Source organism: Vipera berus (assembly GCF_964194415.1).
Source record: "Vipera berus genome assembly, chromosome: 7".
Lineage (NCBI taxonomy): Eukaryota > Metazoa > Chordata > Lepidosauria > Squamata > Viperidae > Vipera > Vipera berus.
Genome location: NC_138209.1, coordinates 24,381,088 through 24,400,339, shown reverse-complemented (window position 1 = coordinate 24,400,339; position 19,252 = coordinate 24,381,088). Strand labels below are relative to the sequence as shown.

The 19,252-nt window shown below is 47.0% G+C and overlaps 1 protein-coding gene across 4 annotated transcripts in view; it reads left to right on the top strand.

The window, feature by feature from the left end:
• Window positions 1-16,369, top strand: part of PITX2 (paired like homeodomain 2) — a 41,396-nt gene extending 25,027 nt beyond the window's left edge. For 3 of the 4 annotated variants that reach the window (XM_081333059.1, XM_081333060.1, XM_081333058.1), the window contains exons 4-5: window positions 11,333-11,538; window positions 15,451-16,369. In XM_081333059.1, coding sequence (XP_081189185.1) covers window positions 11,333-11,538; window positions 15,451-16,014 — 770 coding nt within the window. In that variant the 3' untranslated portion in view covers window positions 16,015-16,369. Of the gene's footprint in view, window positions 1-7,956; window positions 9,042-11,332; window positions 11,539-15,450 lie in introns of those variants that run through there. The other variant, XM_081333057.1, reaches the window with a different exon arrangement.
• The last annotated feature ends 2,883 nt before the right edge of the window (window positions 16,370-19,252 follow it).

The window sequence follows — 19,252 nt, the reverse complement described above, 5'->3', positions numbered from 1 at the left end:
CCACCCAAGAGAGATGGGTAGGTGTTTGTTTGTTTGCTTTGCAATTGTCCATAGAGCTTTTAGGAGAAAATTGGTTCTTCAGTGCTGAAGTGGCGACTGTGAAAACAGGAAAGGGAGACCCTGTTTATTTCCCATGGATTATTAGTGGCCCCGGGAAATGATTTAAGGAACACCCGTGAGGGTGCTTTAAAAACCTTTAGCTCCATAAGCTGAAACAACAGAGTCCTGTGCTAATTGAAGAGTAATCATTTTATTGTAGCACAAGGGGGTAATAGACTATATTTTCTAAATCTAGGGAGGGGAAAGTGATAAAAATAACGAATGGTTCCTCTTGATTAATAATAACATGGTTAGTCCTGAAGGACTGATCATGTTCTTTGCTGTTTTCACCAACATACTAATAAGGGTTATCTGACTGGCTTCCATAATGTGATCCTAATTAACCAGAGATCTAGTTCCTGACAAAATAAGCTTCATTCGGGAATTGCGGCTCCGGAGAACAGGACGAAATGAAATTCAACTGAACTTCCAGTTGTAGAAATGAACAAGGAAGAATAGCGTGGTTTTCATTTCTTCTGATTCTGCTATGCTACATGCCTTATTTTATTTACTTATTTTATTTAACAAGGAGAACATCTTGGTCACCATTTCTTGTCTGACAGCAAATCTGAACCAGGTTGTTCTTTGTCCTAATGCAACATTTTGGTCATTGCAACACACTGGCCCTTGATTTTGCCTACCATTTGCTTTGGATGAAAAAAGCCCATTATCCAAACCCTTCGTGTGATTTGGACCAATTTTCACTTCCCTATCCTTTAACTAGGATGGGCCATGAAGTATCCTCAAGTCCACAGCGCATCTCCTGCCATGCTATGGAATTCACTCCAGTCTACTTTTGCCTCTGAAAATCTTGAGGGATGGACCCATGAAAAACTTTTATGAATTAGAATATTGAGTACTAGTAGTAGTAAGAACATCCTTGTGGATCTGTTATCACCTGACTAAGCAGTACAGTTCTTTATTTCATTTCATTTCATTTTTGACATGTGTGTGTCATTCTTCAAAAATAGCCTTCGGAATATTTTACAGTTATTTTCTATAAGTCTGAAACCTAACACTGCAAACCTTTTAAGGGTGCATCAGAGAGTTGCATATGTGACTTTGGGCTAATCAGTCTACCTTAAAAAGTTCTTCAGAAAACAACTTAGGGCATTCTGAGTATAAAATTAAATCTATTTGAAGGATGGATATGATAGAAATGAAAAGAATGATAAGAGTGTGTTGTATTTTTAATAGCACAATTCCGAGATTTACTGGTGAGAACGAATCATGACTAAATTACTCTTTAAAATTATCAATAACAACATCAGTGATGATGAATTTCCAAACTCTGGAGATCCAACATTTTATTACTAATTAAAAGGCAGCTGAGGAATTTATAAGGACTTTTTGAATTGTTCTTTGTCGTATAATTCTGCCTACAGACCAGTTAAGATACTGGAATTTAATTTAGTTTGAAAATACTATATTTTCCTTTGCATGCCCATTACTGTACCTGAGTACAGATCATAATAATCATAATAATCATAATAGTAAAGTTGGAAGGGACCTTGGAGGTCATCTAGTCCAACCCCTGCTCACCATTTCAAACAAATGCCTGTCCAGTCTCTTCTTAAAAACTTCCAGTGTTGGAGCATTCACAGTTTCTACAAAATTATCAATTCATTATGAGAGCAGAGAGAGGATGGGGATTTTTTTTTTGTTATCTCCTCTTTCTCTGTAGCTTTGTTTTCTACTAGCTTTAGAATATTAATTATTTCTTACCAATTATCATTGTCAGTTAACTATACTGTTGATGATCCAACTATCTCAAACCATCTAAACATCCTAGAAATAGCACTAAAGTAATAATGCTTGTTTCCTTCCGAATGATATGAACACTAAAGTGTAGCTCAGAAGAGGGTGTCTATTAATTATCAGTCAATTGTCTGTTTGTCTAATTTTAATATGACAGACTTGCATTTCAAATGTAAGGTTTGGAACCGCCCTGGGGAAAGGTAGTTTCGCTGTCAGCTTTCCAGCTGCTGGTAGCATAACTGGATTGCCTTGTTCTTTCACTTGAAGGGTTGAGGCAGGCACCTTGAAATGAGGGAACCACTTAGGTTGGTGTTAGGGAAGACAAGAAATCGTACTACAGTGTCTTAATTATTGCCTAGGTCAGGGCTAGGCAACCTTGGCTCTTTTATGACTCGTGGACTTCAACTCCCAGAATTCTTGAGTCATAAAAGAGCCAAGGTTGCCTACCCCTGGCCTAGGTTTTGGTAGATTCCTCATGAGATGCTTTAAGGGGACAGTATTTGGAAGGAATGAGAAGAAACCTGGGTGAGATACCCCCACGGAGATGTTGTTTTTTTTTACTTTGTAACTTTATGTAAAAATGTATCCCATGCATATCAATGCAGGGAACATCATAGGATTACAGGTTAGGATAATCTACATATGCATATAAAAGAAAATTATGTTATGCAAACCTCTTTGAGGAAAAACAAAATATTGACCTTCCCATTGGCTCCAACCTGTGACCCATTTTTTTTTTTACTTTCCAGTCCCAGTGTCAGAGATACAAAGCAAGATTTCTATTTCTAAAAATAAAAAAAAAAATCTAGATGAGTGGGAATGAAAAGCTACTGAGATTAGGGACATGAAAGTTTTGCCACATGCCACCCCTTGGACAGGATCTACCTGGTTAAGGGATTAGCCCTTTCACTTTCCAAAACTGAGATTAGTGGCTTTGGTCAATCTAGTTATACTGTAGAAACCCACACCCGGCTGTGGATCTGGATAAAACACAGTGAGGGTGGGGAGTGGTGAATCTTATGAAACCCCGTCTTGCCCACGAACAACACTTCTTTCTCAAGGACAGAAGAGATTCTTGACATGCCAAAAGTTCTAACCCATCCCTGACCTGGAATTGAACACCCATTGCCTTTGATTTAGGAAATACTCAGCTACTGGTTTGGTTTGGCATAAGGCTGCTTCCTAAGAAGACTGAAGCTTGTGCGTTTGCACCAGGCACTGGACAAACTGAATTCAGACCACAAACTAAAGCATAATTGTGGTACAGTGCAATTGGTCTCTCCATGACACCATTTTTAAGAAAAAAATATAAACTGATTAGTCTTTCCTGCGGTGTCTGTTTTAGTCTGCTGTGTGGCTCTGAACACTGATGCCACGTTTTTTATGCTGTTACTGATTTTTTTTTCTTAATGTGGCTATTATTTGTTTTAGGATTCTATAATGTTTTAAGATATTGGTGTATTATTTTTTTTTTTTTGGATTTGATGGTTATTTGATGGAAGTGACCTTGGAGCATTGCTGGGAGTGTATTAATATGATGAAGGCCAGTTTGGCCTAATGGTTAAGAAACTAGATTAGAAACCTGGAAACTATGAATTCAAGTCCCTCCTTAGCCATGAATGTCAGCTGGGTGTCTTTGGGACAGTCATTCTCTCTCAGCCCAACCTACCTCGCAGGATTGTTGCTGTGGGGAAAATAGGAGGAGGAAGGGGCATAAGATATGCTCACTGCAGTAATTTATTGGTAAAGATAATATTTAATATTTAAAGATAATATTTAATATTTAATGGCTGATTCAAAAACATTCTTAAAGCAATGAACAAATTCCCAGGACACATTAAACCACCAACCACTTAGACTAGATTAGCCTCAGACTAGACTAATGTTGGATTAGTTAACTTTTTTTGAGCAACTATATGGGAAGCCAACAAAGTCTTCTAGAATAAATCACTTTTTGTTTGCTTTTCACATTTTTGAACTGCCCATCTCTCTCCCCGATTTTTGTCCAGAAGCAGATCATGTCTATCATTAATATTGTCAATATTATCATTATCATCAGTGCTTTAAAATTATGTTATCTTGGATGCTATTTTGTGCCATCTGCGAATCTTTGACTCAAAATTGGGGGCAAGCTTTTGAAGTCTGGATGGGGTAGCCCAGGGGTGGGGAACCTTGGCTCTTTTATGACTTGTGGACTTCAACTCCCAGAATACCTGAGCCAGGCTGGCTCAGGAATTCTGGGAGTTGAAGTCCACAAGTCATAAAAGAGCCAAGGTACCCCATCCCTGGGGTAGCCATTCAGAAAATGCTAATGCCCATTTTCCAATGGTTGGTGTTTTGGAAGCAGATAGAGAAAGTTAATGGTAAAGTGTGGGTTCTTTTCTACAGAAACTATCCAGGTTCAGATCTAGTAATCCACCTCAAAATTAGGAGAGAATTTGTGAATGGCCTCTGTTTGACAGTTGCTACTAGTTAAAGAGTAATTAGATTTCATGATCTGAAATATTAGATTAGATTAGATGATTAAATCCAGATTGTCAAGGAGGTTTTTAATCCAGCAGGAATCATAGGACATTAGGCTGTCATACTCCCACTTCAACTGAAGAGAGAAATGCCTGCAGGGGCCTTTCCTAACTAGGTGCCCTCCCAAATGAGTTGAAATGGCGATGAGATTGGGAAGGGTTGAAATCCAACCCACCCATGGGCACCAGGACTGGGTCTGCTGCTTGCACCATTTCCATGCATAGCAACCCTCTTCCTGAGTCTCCCCCATCTTCCCGGTTCTGTAATATACCGATCTGTAACGCCACCGTTAATTCAACTTTAACTGGGTTTAAATCTTTCTCTTGTCATTGACTGCTATGGCTAGTCTTCTTAAAATCCTTGGGATCTTCCCTTTGAAAAAGTACTAAAGCTGGTGTTTCCACCTCTCTTCTTCAGCTCGGAACTCAATTATCAAGGCAGTGGTCTTACATACCCTTAACGGGAAGACTCACTGACAGCAGAGGAGCTGGCTTCTGCGTAGATATATTTCGGATTGCAGAGGGCAAGCGCTGGTTTCTTACCAGCAAAGATGCTAAGCGCGGTGTGCCGTGTCCCTTCTAAAGGCATTTTCAATCCGATTGGAGAAAGAATGATATTCTTTCACCTAACCTCAAAGGACTGCTCTGTGCTAAGCCCTTCTCCGGGCCCGTTAATTTCTTCTTACTACCCCCCCCCCTTTCCCCAAGTTTGGAGGAGAAATTCCTGCTTTCTTCTTGGGGGGTTAGGGTTGCGGCATTTCCTGCCCCCCTCTTCTCCACTCCGTCTGGTCTGCCACGACTGAGTAGTTTCTGCCGCGGCCGCGCCATCCGTCGCTTTAATAAGGCTTGGAGGGATTTACGCGGCGTGTGTAGCCCCGCATAGCCCTAGGAGGTTAAGGAGAACCGGGCTACGGTTAGTAAACAAATTGTGGAGAAAAGCTTCGGATTCTTATTGATTTACTTATAGGTCATCTGCTGGCGGTGCTTAGGGATAAACTATTTACTTTATACATATACTTTATGATCTTGGGGGAATTAGAGGCAATCCAGTAAGAAAAGAGCTAGAATCATTGAAAGCCCCTATTTAAAAGACTTAAGCAAATTAGAGTCTTATCAGCTTAAAATCCACTACAAACCTAAGAGAATTGTCTGCATCCAAACGCTGAGCGGTCCTGAGGAGAGGCAGGTCGCTGCCAAATCTGATGGATAAAGCTTCCGCGTTTAAAGAGCGGATAATGAGCAGCATGTAAATTAACGAGACTTGCTTTTCCTTAGCTATACAGCTAAAATTATAAATGGAGTTTAGCGGGGAAGGCGACAAAAGGGGTGGGCGCCGTCCCTCTATTAAGGGGCGGGGGGGGGGGAAGAGATGGAAACGGGGCTGGGGTTGAAGGTGACCGGCTCAGGGATTCCCCCCTATGGCAACATCCAGGGATCAGCGGCGGCTTGCTTGGGTGCATCCCGAAAACCGGGGGGGGGGCGCCGGGGCCTTGTCCTGCGAATCTGAGCCGAGCTCTCTTATCCACCAGCTCTCTTATCCAGTCAACCCTCCTGCTAAAGCGGCTGCGAGCTCCACGGCTTCAATAATTGGGAATCCAGAGTGAAATCCGGATTATTAAGGAATGAATACAAAGCACCTTTTAAACTAGCCATAAATCGACGGGATTTTCCCGGGAGATAGAAAGACAGTGTTCACACTGACCCCGCACTCTCACAGGAGAGGCTAAAGGATTGATAAGGTTTCCCAGCCCGCCTAGAAGCAAAGTCTACCAGAGATTCTCTTTGCCTTTCCCTAAAGGTTGTAATATATATATATATATAGGTAAAGGTAAAGGTTCCCCCGCACTTGCGTGCTAGTCGTTTCCGACTCTAGGGGCCGGTGCTCATCTCCGTTTCAAAGCCGAAGAGCCAGCGCTTGTCCGAGGACGTCTCCGTGGTCATGTGGCTGGTATGACTAGACGCCAAAGGCGCATGGAACGCTGTCACCTTCCCACCGTAGTGGTCCCTATTTTTCTACTTGCATTTTTTACGTGCTTTTGAACTGCTAGGTTGGCAGAAGCTGGGACGAGTAACAGGCGCTCACTCTGTTACGCGGCACTCGGGATTCGACCCGCCAAACTGCCGACCTTCCGATAGACAAGCTCAGCGTCCTAACCCACTGAGCCACCGCGTCCCTTATATATATATATATAACACCACCCTAAAAAAAAAAACAACCGAAAAGCAAAGAATAGCCAGTTTCATCTGTAAAGAGCCCTGGTAGGAGAGCGCATTTCTGTTTTAATTAGTTTTGTTCACTGAAATGCGGGGCTGATGCGGTGTAGGCAGGCTGGCTCAAATGCGTGTCTTTTAAAAAGAGATTTAAGCCCCAATTTTGTCGCAACGTTGCAACAAGTTGCCATGCTGTATTTGCGGGTAGGAAACATAATTCCAGCAGAGTAAATCACGTAGTGTTTAATTCCCGATAACGGCTCAGTAAAAGGTGTATTTTGAGGTCCTTTCTCTGCGGGCGAGTCTCGTTGATTTTGACATTTACCCAGCTTGTTTTAAGTGCCAAGCGAGAAACAAATTAACCAATTTTTTCCGGCAGGTTTTATTTCTAGGGATTTTTCATTCTTCTTACTCTAATTTTCATTATTATAAAATAAAATATAGCAAAAGGATGTTAGGGACTTTTTTTAAAAAAGAAATTGGGAAAATATAGTGGCACGTTAAAATAGGTAGACAATGCCTCGGTTTTGGTTTTACTGGTGGAAAAGGTGCTCAACCACCAAGTGCGACTGTTTGTTCCGGCGTTTGATGGATCCTAGCTTCAAATTTCTGCAGTCTTTACAACAAAAGGGTGAAATGTGTTTGGGATTACAAAGATCTTTTAGAATCCGATAGGCAGACAATTATAAAAAAGTACATTAAGATCAGTGAAAATCATCTGAAGTAGTTCAAAGTCACCAGGGATTTTAAACAATACTATTGCAACCGTTAATCGGGGACATTTATTACACTGTGTATTCAGTGTAATAACAATTGACAGCCGTGAATCACAGAGGTCCTAAACGGTAGAAGCTTCTCTACGCTTCTAGGATCATCCACTTTTCGCTCACTTTGGCTGCTTCTTCTAAAAAGTGTAGTTTCTCTTCTGCGTCAGGTTACCGCATTTTTTTTTTCTCAAGGCTGCGTTTCTCCTCCGGGCTACCTGCCTTCTTTTAATCTAAGGAAAGGTCCTTTGTGTGCTTAGGGAGCGATGTGAAGATCGTAGTGTTCCAGATTGGGTTATTGAGTGGCTCCAAGAGTCCTTGCAGGCATCTCCGAAATAAATGCAGGAAAAAGCTTTTTCTTCTTCTTCTTCCAGGATGAAAGCCTTAGGTAATAAGAAGATTGCTTCGTCGACGGATTTCCTCCCCGTCCCTAGCTTTCCCAATTTTCCCTTTGCTGACTTGCAACGCGTAGCTTGAAAATTTGACTGGAGGGAAGGGGTTTGGGGTGGGGGAGGGAGGGAGGGAGGGAGGGAGGGAGGGAGGGAGAGAGAGAGAGAGAGAGAGAGAGAGAGAGAGAGAGAGAGAGAGAGAGAGAGAGAGTGACGGACGAAGAGCGAAGGTTTCCATTGAGCCTTGCCCTAAGTTTCTGATAGGCTGTTCTTATTATAGCCTGCGCCGGGGCGTTGCGCTTTCGGATTGGTCGCGCTCGGCGTCAGTCTTGGTCTCCGCAGCGAGTCTCGGCCGCGGGGGGAAGGCTGGAAGGAGGAGAGAGAAAGGGGCCGGGTGATATCACTGGCCCGGGCAGGCGGCCTCGGCGTTTAAGATGTTAGGCAAACAGGGAAGCCAGTGAGGAGCCCGGGTCTCCGAGCGCCCGCCCGCCCGGCGCAGAGCTGCCCAGAAGGGGAGGGAAGTGGCGGCCACCGCCAGGCCAGAGCGCGAACGGCTCGTCCCGGGATTGCTGGCTCTTTTGCAGCCGGCCTCGCTTTGGATCTACCACGCTCTACCTGCGCCCGATCGGCTTGGCCCGCGAGCCCGCTCTCGGGGGTCCTTCATGGTCTGCGCCGTCCGCCTTGGGAATCTCCTGCTCAGGGTGCCCAGGCTCTCCCAGCGGGGGCGCTTCTGCCTCGGGAGCCTTCGCTTTGCAGAGGCTGATGCGGCGGGGCTTGGCGGGGGACCAGGCGGGGGGCGGCCAGGGAGCTCCCCTGCCTTGAGGTTCGGACGGGATTGATCGCTGCTAATCGGCCGGGAAAGAGCGAAGTCTGGTCAGGGGGCTCCGGCAGCCGCCGCTCCTGGGCCACCGATTGCGGCGGCCTCTGACCCTCCCTGGCAGCGGCTCAGACTCCCGCACCGGGGCTCTTCTCCGCCAGCGCTCAGCCCCCGGCCTCGCTGGCTGGCTGGCTGGCTGGCTGGCGTCGCTCGATGAACTGCCTGAAAGAACCACTCAGCCTGGAGCGTTTGGGAGCCGGGAATAAGCTTTGCTCCACCTCCCCTTCCTCTTCCTCTTCCTCCTCCGCCTCCTCGTCTTGCCACCACCACCACCATCACCACCATCACCATCACCACCAGCAGCCGGCCCTGGTTATGGCTTCTGCCCTGACCCCCGGCCAGCCGCGGTCGGCCCTGGAGTCTGCCAAACATCGGCTGGAGGTTCACACCATTTCCGACACCTCCAGCCCCGAGGCCGCAGGTAAGGCACTTCTTGCCCCAATCCAGCCACTAACCTTCCCCCATTATTATACAGTGACAACGGCGGGGGGGGGGATATTGGCCCATGGACCTGATCCGTTATTTCCATAGTTAGAAATTGGAAAGGTAGAGAACTGCAAAGGAACGTCATCATCATCAACAAAATGCAATTCTCCACTTCTTTTAAGATGGGGAAGGCGAATCAGGTATTGCCGCTTTTGGTATAGAGAGGGGGCAAAGAATGGGGGCAATTTTAATACCCTCTTCTGGGCCAACCTTTGTGTTCGCAAGGGAGAGAAGCTGGTCGGGCAGCAAACCCAACGGGAACTTGGACCACTAAGGTGAAAGCAGTCAGAGCAACAATACTCAGGAATATCACCTGATTTATCTCTCTGAAAGAGTCACTATTTGAATTCTTCCCTTACTGGAAACTAAATGGGGGTGGAGGGTGGGGGGAAGCTCTTGAAATAACGAGATTGTCCAAAATCTGAGATTAGTGAAAATAATGTGATTGCAAGAGGGCAGAATTCATAAAACCTGAAACTGATTGGCTGTAAGCCCCCATGCAAGTTTCTGAGACTTTCCAATAAACTGCATTGGGAAATTCTGCTAAAGCATGCAGAATATGCTTCTGAAAGACAAGGCCACTCCTGCCTGTGCTTACTCAAGAGTAAGTCCTGTTAAGATCAACTGGATGTCTTTAGAATTAATGTGCATAGAGTTCAACTGCAATTACACTTCGTGTGTGCAATAGCTCAGAACTATCTGTCAGAATATGCAATGTACAGTATTTTAGCCCAGGGAGAAGGAAAGAACTGAATAGGATTTCTTTGCAAGTAAATGTGGTCAACTTTAGTTCGGGTTCAACCTCTAAGTCTTGGGTTAACACTACATACATTTTTATTTGGGACTAAATCCACAGATACAGTTAACCTTCTGCTCAGTAGATAATGCAGGTTTTCACTGGATATGGACCATGGATTAGAGTCACCACCTCAAATTATACTAAGGTCAAACCATTTTAACTCATTAATGAACACTTCTAATTTATATAAAGGACAATCTTGAGACCTAAAGAGAACAGTGTATCTATCTTTGTATGATTCGTAGATATTCACTGCCCTTCATATTGTACATAAAGCGGTGCTGCAGTGCATAAAACAACCGCTTCTGAAAGGATTCTCAGTCTGATAGCACTTTTTGAGACATTTGGCAGTTTGTATCAATCAAGATCAACTCTTCAATTTGTGATGTAATATTTATATATATATATATATATATATATATATAATTTCTGGATGCCCCCAAAGTGGGCATGTCTAGAAATGTAAGAATATGCAAGATAATACTCTGTACTTCTAAAATCCCGAGAGGTAATTTCTAATAAATACATACCTGTATGTCCTTTTGAAAGCTTTTGTGTGTGTGTTTGTGTGCCCTAAACCAGGGCATTGGAGTTTATTGTCAGTAGATTCATGTTCTATATTATGGAAGATATGTCAGTTCAGACTTGCACTGTCCCACTACAATCTCCGGTGGTTGTATATTTAATTGCAATAAAACCGTAGTAGGCTTAAGGGGGAAGAGTGAGCAATCCCTGGAATATTCACAGAAAACCTGCTTGGACCTGGCAGTTTGAACACAGGCTGGGAGTGATTAATTTACACCATCCACCTTCCAAGTCTAAGCAGGTATTTTTGCAGTGGGAATCCCCTTTTCTTCTCCTTCCTTTCCCATTTTCAGCCGATGTTTTTGGGTAAAATTTCCAAAGCACAAGGAACCCACTCACACCTGTGTGGCACTCATCCTGCAGACGCGCTCCGAGGATGAGGGAGCGCTCTTTCATTCTCTGTTGGGTTGTTTCACCGGGAAGGAAGCGCCTTCATTTCAAGCAGCCCTTCGGATTTCTACTTCTTCTCTCCGAAGCTCCCGTACCTGAATGCGGATAAGGGCACGCCTGGGTTTTGTTTTTTTTGTTTAGTGCTTCTTAACTCATGTTTTAATCCTATCGCTGTGGCGCTGGCTCCTTCCGGATGGTGCACGCCGAGTCCCCTCGATTTTCCGTGGCGCGGGCTGAAAGGAAGCGGGCTCGGCCGGCAGACCCTTCCCAGAGGCTGGCCTTGCGTGGGCTTCCAGTCGCGGGCCTGTGAAGCCAGCCGAGGGTGAACGGGGCGACTCCTTTTGCTCCCGCTTTGCCTTGCCTTGCCTTGCCTTTCCGCCGCCGCGACTTCTCTCCTCCCCTCCTTCTCCCCGACGGGCCCCGGTGACCCGACGCTGCTTTTCCTTTCGCAGAAAAAGAGAAAAGCCAGCCGAGCAAGAATGAGGAGGCGGGCGCCGAAGATCCGTCCAAGAAGAAGCGGCAGCGGCGGCAGCGGACTCACTTCACCAGCCAGCAGCTGCAGGAACTGGAGGCCACCTTCCAACGGAACCGCTACCCGGACATGTCGACGCGGGAGGAGATCGCGGTCTGGACCAACCTCACCGAGGCCAGAGTCCGGGTAAGAGAAGCGCCGAGGTGCCAGGGGGCCGCTGGGCGGGACTTCGCGGGGAGAGGAGGCGGCGGAGGCGGCGGCGGCCGCTGCTTTCGATTTCGCCTCCAGCGAGGCGGGCTTTGGCCCGGCGCAGCTCCTCGGTTCTGTCTGTCAGGCCCTGACGGATTGCCTTCCCCTCCGAAGATGATGAATGGCCCCGACTGTGCGGCGTGTTCTGAACGGGATGCGAAGGAGCAAGGGAACCTGCGCCAAGAAAGCGGCTCAGGGCAGGCTCCGACGTGCGCCCAGCCCGAATGCGCCAAACGCCAGGCCTCGGCCGCCTTCCCGGGCCCCGCGACGCTCCCTCCTCTGCATTCTTTGCCCTCCGCCCGCCCTCCTTTCCCTCCGCTTTCACAACTCTGGTGGCTTATTCCCCATCCCTCTTCTCGCCTTAGATTTATGGCTCCATCTCAAAGCCCCTAAAATCCGACAGGATCAGGCAGCTCAGTCGGAGGGGAAGAGAAAAAAAAATAAAGCTTCCCCCAAAGCGCCTGAGAGGAAGAGGGCGGCGGGGGGGGGGGGGAAAGGCCATTTTTCTACCGAGATTATAGTTCAGAACTACCCCTTGTTGGAAAAATCAGATGGAATCCAGTGCGGCTCGAGTTTTCCTGGTGTAAACTGAGTTTAGGTTTTTTAGGCAGAGAAATTCGTAGCTGGGGATCTCTTAATTCGGTGTTATTAGTGACTCTAAAGCTCCGTAGGGTTTGAATAATTAGTACTGCTTGGAGTCAGGAAAGTTGGTAAGTGAACCTTTGGATTTGATGCCAAGGTTTACTTGAAGAAAGGTTTGGTGGAAGTCAGTGAAATGAAGGTGGGGGGGGGAATATGCCCAGAGAAGCAGAGGTTAGATGGTTTCCATGTTGTCGCTGCTGTTATTTCATACACAAGGGCACACACACATTCACACGCACACATAAGAAAAGGGAGAGGGAGAGGAGAAGGAGCATTTTTTTAAAAAAAAAAACCAGTGGTGTAAAAACCACACAGTTGTTTTCTTGGACAGGAGTGAAAAAGACTCTCCAAAACAGTTGCTATAAAAGGGGAGAACTTACTCCACTTTAAACCTGTTCCTTTCCAAACTTTTGTCACTGAACAATAGAGTGGAAAGAACTTTGTGGCAAAGTTATCCACATTTACGGGGGGGGGGGGAAGTGTTGCATTTCCAATGTAATGTCTTTCCTAGATTAAATGAATGCCAATCAATTCCATACCGTCCATTTGATGAATCCCTTTTAATTGCAACGCTCAGAAAGTATACAAATCCCAAAGTTTTTTTTTAAATTAAAAATCGGAAGGGTTGGGACTCACGCTTTAGTGCAAATAAACAACATGCGACTGGGGAAAATATGGCAAAGTATAAGGAAGAAGCTGATCCTTTTGGCTTCCTCAGTCAATTCACCTGGAATTCCTGCGGTTCAAACCATTTTAAACCTTGGAAAATTGTCCTTTCGGAAACAACGCGGGAACAGTGTATTGAAGCAGCCTTCCGGGTTCCTTTGCGACATTTTGGTTCTCTCTAATCGAATTGTTGCTCTTGAGATTTGGCTGTTGCTGCTATTGTTGGGATTCTAGGCAAGTTTGCGTTTCTGTTCTAACGGGCGATGCAATTACCCTCAGATTTCCAATTGTACTATTGTGGTGGCTCCAATCAGCAGTAAACCACATTTAGACTGATTTACTCTGTAACAACATGTCGGATTGTCGTTCCAGACGCCTAAAAAAATAAAAAAACAAACCCTGGACGAGGGAAGCGGGCCTCTACTCACAACTGAGCAATATACCTTCAGCTGTGCGCGATGCTGCAGTCCGATCTTCTGCTCCAAAAGCGCACGGCTCTCTGCTCGTGAGGCCCTGAAAAGACGCCCTGCCTTCCGTTGTGGATGGCGGAAAGACGGTCCACCCTGCAGGTTGTCTGCAGTGGCCGCCTCAGCGTTTGGGTGTGCAGAGAGCAGTACGAAAGGGGGCCTAGGTTACGACTGGCGTGGCGAGGGGGAGCGTGGCGGGTCCAGCTAGACCAGACCTCGCGTGGGGTCAGCCAAAGAGCAGCGGCCATCCGAATCCACATCAGAAAGTGGCAGGGGGCGGGTGGGCCGAGCAGGCAACTGGGAATGTGGATTGGCGAAGGAGGCGCGCGCCTGTCGCCTTTGTCTTGGCGATGGAGGCGCCCGTCCTTCGCGCGTTGAGAAAGAGCAAACTTTGCCAAAAGCTCAGGAGAAGAAGCTGGGGCGGACGTGGCTTAGCTCTAACTAATGATTAGCACATGAAAGAAAAGACGCTGCTGTCACAAGCTGTTAAGGTAAAGATTTATTAGAAGGTTTCCTAGCCGATATTTACGTTGATTTCTTTTTTGTCGGGCTGCTGGAAAGGAAATCATTGACCGGATTTAAATTTCAAGCTACTTCTGGATTATTAATATAACCGTGAGGATCGTTCTTCCTCTCCTGTGTAGAAAATAGGTGTTAAAGCGGATTAACTTCCTTGCCTTAGACTTTTAGAGGTGGAGGGGAGAGTGAGAGGTTTGGAGAGGAAAAATTGAGCCCATCCCTTTTGTTCAAGATTACAACTCGGATCAAAATGAATGAAGTGCAAAGCGAGAGAGAGAGAGAGAGAGAGAGAGAGAGAGAGAGAGAGAGAGAGAGAGAGAGAGAGAGAGAGAGAGAGAGAGAGAGAGAGAGAGAGAGAGAGAGAGAGAGAGAGAGAGAGAGAGAGAGAGAGAGAGAGATGGCAGAAACGCGGGGTGAAAACCAACCAGCAGATGCATAGGACGTTTTCTTGGCTAGTTATCAGAGTTTGTTATGAACTATCTTTGCCTTCGGACCTCAACATACCTTTTGTCGGGGCTAGGAACAAAGTCCTCCCCGTCTCAAAGTCAGTTTCGGATAAGCATTTTTGTCCCTTTTAAGGAGAAGAAGATTGGCCGCTCTTTGGAGAAGCCTATTCGTTAAATTCAGCGCAGGCCCGCTCTTGGGTGCTTATTTTCCGCATGTAAATGCCAGGGTAGACCGGTTGGTTTATGTAGCTATAAATACGTTAATAGGGCCAGAGAAACAAAACTCTTCCCTCCTTGGACCAGTTTGTGTGAAAGGTGTAACATTCTAGGCTAAACAGGTTTGCCTGCTAACTTCAGCGAAATCTAAGGAAATGGCGTTCTGGGGGGCGGGGAGTGGGGAGGTCTCTGCCAACAGAACCTCGCGCTGTTTTTACTGGGACTTGGGCCTTTAACTCTGGAGCCCAGCCCGGACATTTCCGTGTAGGTTACTTAAGGTTTTCTTGGAAGGGAGTCTTGCTGAGAGCGAGGTCTTGTGATCGTGAGGATGCAAAGATTTTCAGTGGTGCTCCTCTCTCGAAAAAAACGGGAGGGCCAGGAGAGGCTCTTGTTAGATAAATAACGGTACATTTCACGTTCGGACAACTCTTCCAAAGCCTTTTCTCTCTCTTCCCACCCCCCCTCCCCCCGCCCCCCACCACTCGTGTAAAACAGCCTTGAAAGGCTTCGTTTGCCATATCATAGCGCGGCGCGCGTTTATTGTTCAAACTCAGCTGAAGGACTTAAAAACATTCTTTTTAAAACGGGCTAAAAAAAAGATTTTTGGTAAAACAAAAACCTGGGTGATGAAGTCCGAGGCTGGAGCGGGAGAGGAAGGCGGCACTGAAGAAGTGTGTGTGGGGGGGAGGGGGGGCTTCTGGTTTGTGCTGTTTGCTTGCCCCTTCCCTTCCCCCAGGGAGGTCGGGAAGCCCCGTAGTGCGGGGGTCTCGGAGGGCTGAGGGGGGCATGCTGGTGTCCTTTGGTTTCCCCTCAGTGACCAGCTCTCCTTCGCTCTGTTCCTGTCCTCCTCCTCCTCCTCCTCCTCCTCCCTCCCTCCCTCCCCTCTCCTTCAGGTTTGGTTCAAGAACCGGCGGGCCAAGTGGCGGAAACGGGAGCGGAACCAGCAGGCGGAACTCTGTAAGAACGGCTTCGGGCCGCAGTTCAACGGGCTGATGCAGCCCTACGACGACATGTACCCGGGCTACTCGTACAACAACTGGGCCGCCAAAGGGCTGACCTCCGCCTCGCTCTCCACCAAGAGCTTCCCCTTCTTCAACTCCATGAACGTCAACCCGCTTTCCTCGCAGAGCATGTTCTCGCCCCCCAACTCCATCTCCTCCATGAGCATGTCTTCCAGCATGGTGCCCTCGGCGGTGGCCGGCGTGCCGGGCTCCGGCCTCAACAGCCTCAACAACTTGAACAACCTGAGCAACCCTTCGCTCAATTCGGCCGTGCCCACGCCCGCCTGCCCCTACGCCCCGCCGACCCCTCCCTACGTTTACCGGGACACGTGTAACTCTAGCTTGGCCAGCCTGAGACTCAAAGCCAAGCAGCACTCCAGCTTCGGCTACGCCAGCGTCCAGACCCCGGCCTCCAACCTGAGCGCCTGCCAATACGCCGTGGACAGGCCGGTGTGAGGACGGGGCCAGCCTCTTCGGCCGGGCTGCGGGGTGGCTGCTCTCGTTGCTGCGTGGGACGGAGGGAGGGAGGGAGGGGGGGAGGGCGGGGAAGGAGGGCAGGCGATCGCGCGCGACAGTCGGGAGGGACGGAGGAGGCTCCTCCGCCTCGGCATCTGAGGACTGGAAGCCTCCCATCCAAAGCAAACGGGCGCTGGGGCGGGTGGGCAGAGAGCGGAAGGAGGAGCGACCGGGCGGCCGAATTGAATCTACCCCAGGCGGAAGGGAGCGGAGGGAAACCCTTGAAATCTCGGCCTTCCTTGCTTTTCAAAGGGCGTTCTTCGGCTCCTTAAAATAAACGGAAAGAGGTTTTTTTTTTTTTTTAAAAAAAATTAATAATAATAAAATAAATTGGGAAAGAAATATTCCCAACCGAGACAAGGACATATATTATAAATATATATAAAATACGGACAAACGTTTGACTGGATATGGTATGACATTTTAATGTTCCTTATAAGCTTGTTATTTTTTATGTTTAGCATTGTTAACATTAAAAGGAAAAAAAAACGACGGGAAAGGATGTATATATATATTGAAATGTCAAAATTAATTTTATAAAAGCAGTTGTTAGTAATATCTCCACAGTGTTTTTCAAAGTTAGGCTTTAAAATAAAGCATGTTACACAAGAGAGTAGGGATTTGTTTTTCTTTTTCCGCTTGCGAGCAAGGGAATGTATATACTGTACTAAAATGCAACACTGTATGTTTCTAACATGTTATTAATATTATTATTATTATTATTAAAAAGGAAGTCCCATTGTGTGAATATCAGTTTTAGAATAGTACCTCTGGTGGATGCAATGGTGACTTTTGAAACTGCAATTGTAAAACATACCCCGTGTATAACATTTCGTATAATTAGTGTTTTCCTTTTCAGCAACATTGGAAAAAAATGTGTTTCATGGGAGTAAAATATACAGCATACAGTTTGGTCTGGATTTTTTTATTTTTTTTGTAAATTTTGAATGAATTTCCCAGGGAGGATTTCCCAAGTACTAAGGAAAAAATAATACTTAGCTCTGATCCAACCTGCTATTTAAAAAAGGGGAGGAGAAATTTATTTCGGTTTTTTTTAAAAAAAAAACCCGTGAAACCTTTATTAGGGGGCCTTTAAGCCTGAGAACTTTGAAAATGTCTGATTTCCCTCCTCGGCATAGCAGCACGAACGAGGTGTAAATAAAGTGCCAAGTCTCGCAAAGATGGAGCGTGTTTTCCGGGATCGAGAGAAATTCAGGCCTGTCATTTACTTCCTGGATCGAATCAACAACCAATGTCTGAATGGGTTTGATCCAGAAGGTCTGATTCTATTGACTTCCCACGAAGAAACTGAACGAAGCCTTAAGGCAGAGAGGTTGCTCTGGAGTAAGCCTCGCTGAAAACCTGCGGAATTTTCTCCCCAGATTGCCCTTCTGACCCCCCATCCCCCCATTTTAAAACTTGAGGTTTGCCGTTCTGAACCTTGGCCGGAGTGTGCCTAGTACAAATAACTGACCAATAAAATGGTCAAATAGACCTAACGTTTCTCCCTCGCCGATTTTTGGTCTCTTTCTCCCTCCGCCCCTTTCAAACGAGGTTCCTCCGTTAATTAATGAGGAACTGACCTTTGCCCCAAATCGATGCGAGCACCTCCCCCCCACTCCCCAAACAATGACCCACAATTCCCCTTGTGGACCGGCAATGGGGGAGGGGGAAATTAACGGGCTGGCCTGGGGCGGCTGAGTGTTTCCTTTCGAGAGGCCGGTCGGCAATTTGTTGCAATGTTTGCCTTCCAGCGAGGTGGACCTACTTGTATCTCGAGCTACCGGTTCTTAAAATCATTTCGGATTATGTTTTGCGTGTCTGCGGGAAGATGACGCAAATCGGGATGGATTAGCCCGCCAGCTCTCCGAGCCGGGAGGTTCCGACACAGGGAGAGACGAGAGCTAAAAGGATTTAAAACAAAACTGAGGTAAAATTAGGAGAAAGGGAGGGGGGGGGGGAAATCCAGCGCGCATACAGCGGATATGGCCAAAGGACTGGAGAATCGAGGCTGAAACTCTTCCCACTTCTCCCCGGACGCCCAGATTTGGGGGTGTGTGTGTGTGCGGGTTTTGCTATGTTGTAACTTTATCAACAATCCCGGCACACAGACCTGCCTTTGTTCTGATCTGCATCGTGGCCAAATAGCAGGGAGAGAAAGATCCAAGTTAAAGTCCATCGCTGGTGATGGCCAGGCCCTACGGAGCAACTTCCTTTTTCTTCCCTTTTGATTCTCCACAACAGACTAGACCCGGCCTGTGCACACAAGCTCTCCTCCTTCGTTTTCTGGACAGCGAAGGAAGGGCAGGGGAATTGAAGGGGGGAAGAGTGCAAGGGGGAAGCCGGAAGTGTTCAGCACCTGAAGTCGCCTCTGCCTGAGCCAACTTGCAAGTCGCTTTGCGGTGAAATCCAGCAGCAGGAACCTCATTCAACCGTCCATTTTTTGGCTTGACCTGTTACGCATCCCTTCCGCTCGCAAAACCCTCGCCACTTCATAGGATTCGGCGAAGGCTGGATTTACAGTTCGTAATCTGCAAAGATAGGCCCTCCTAGCAACTCAGGCACGCGTGGGCTCAACGTCCCAGAGTCCAGATCAAGAAAAAAAAGGGGACTCTCAGCACAAAACCCCAAAGCGCTGAAGCCCCCGAACTCACCCGCGCGGGAGTCACTTAGATTATATAATCTTCCGGTTTCAGGGAAACGTTGATTGCTTAATCTGTGGGGGGAAAAATCAGCACAAACACCAGGTGACATTTACTTTTGAGTTTAAAAAAAAAAAGCCGGAATCCAGTGAGGGGGAAAATGCGCGCCCGTCAAATTTGAAAGTTTGAATATTGATACTCCAAAATCACAGCTGAAGATCGATCTTTTCTGTATGCACACCTTGGCACCTCCAGATGCGTGGGACAGCAACTCTCCTCGTTGCCACCTGAGAGTTGGTGTCTAACGCATCTGGAGGGCCTGATGGTGGAAGGCCTCAGTGGGAAGGCCCGGAGGGGCGGCGGGGGGGGGGGTTAGTGGCCTGCATTCACCCCAGCTCCAACTTCGGTAAAGGCAGGGCGAGCTTAGGGGTGGGGAGGCTAGAGGCAGCCGGATCGGGGACTTTCTTCCTTATCACCCTGTTCCATCGCCAGGAGTTTGCTGTCGATTGATTCTCTCTTGTCAACCCTTCAGATTG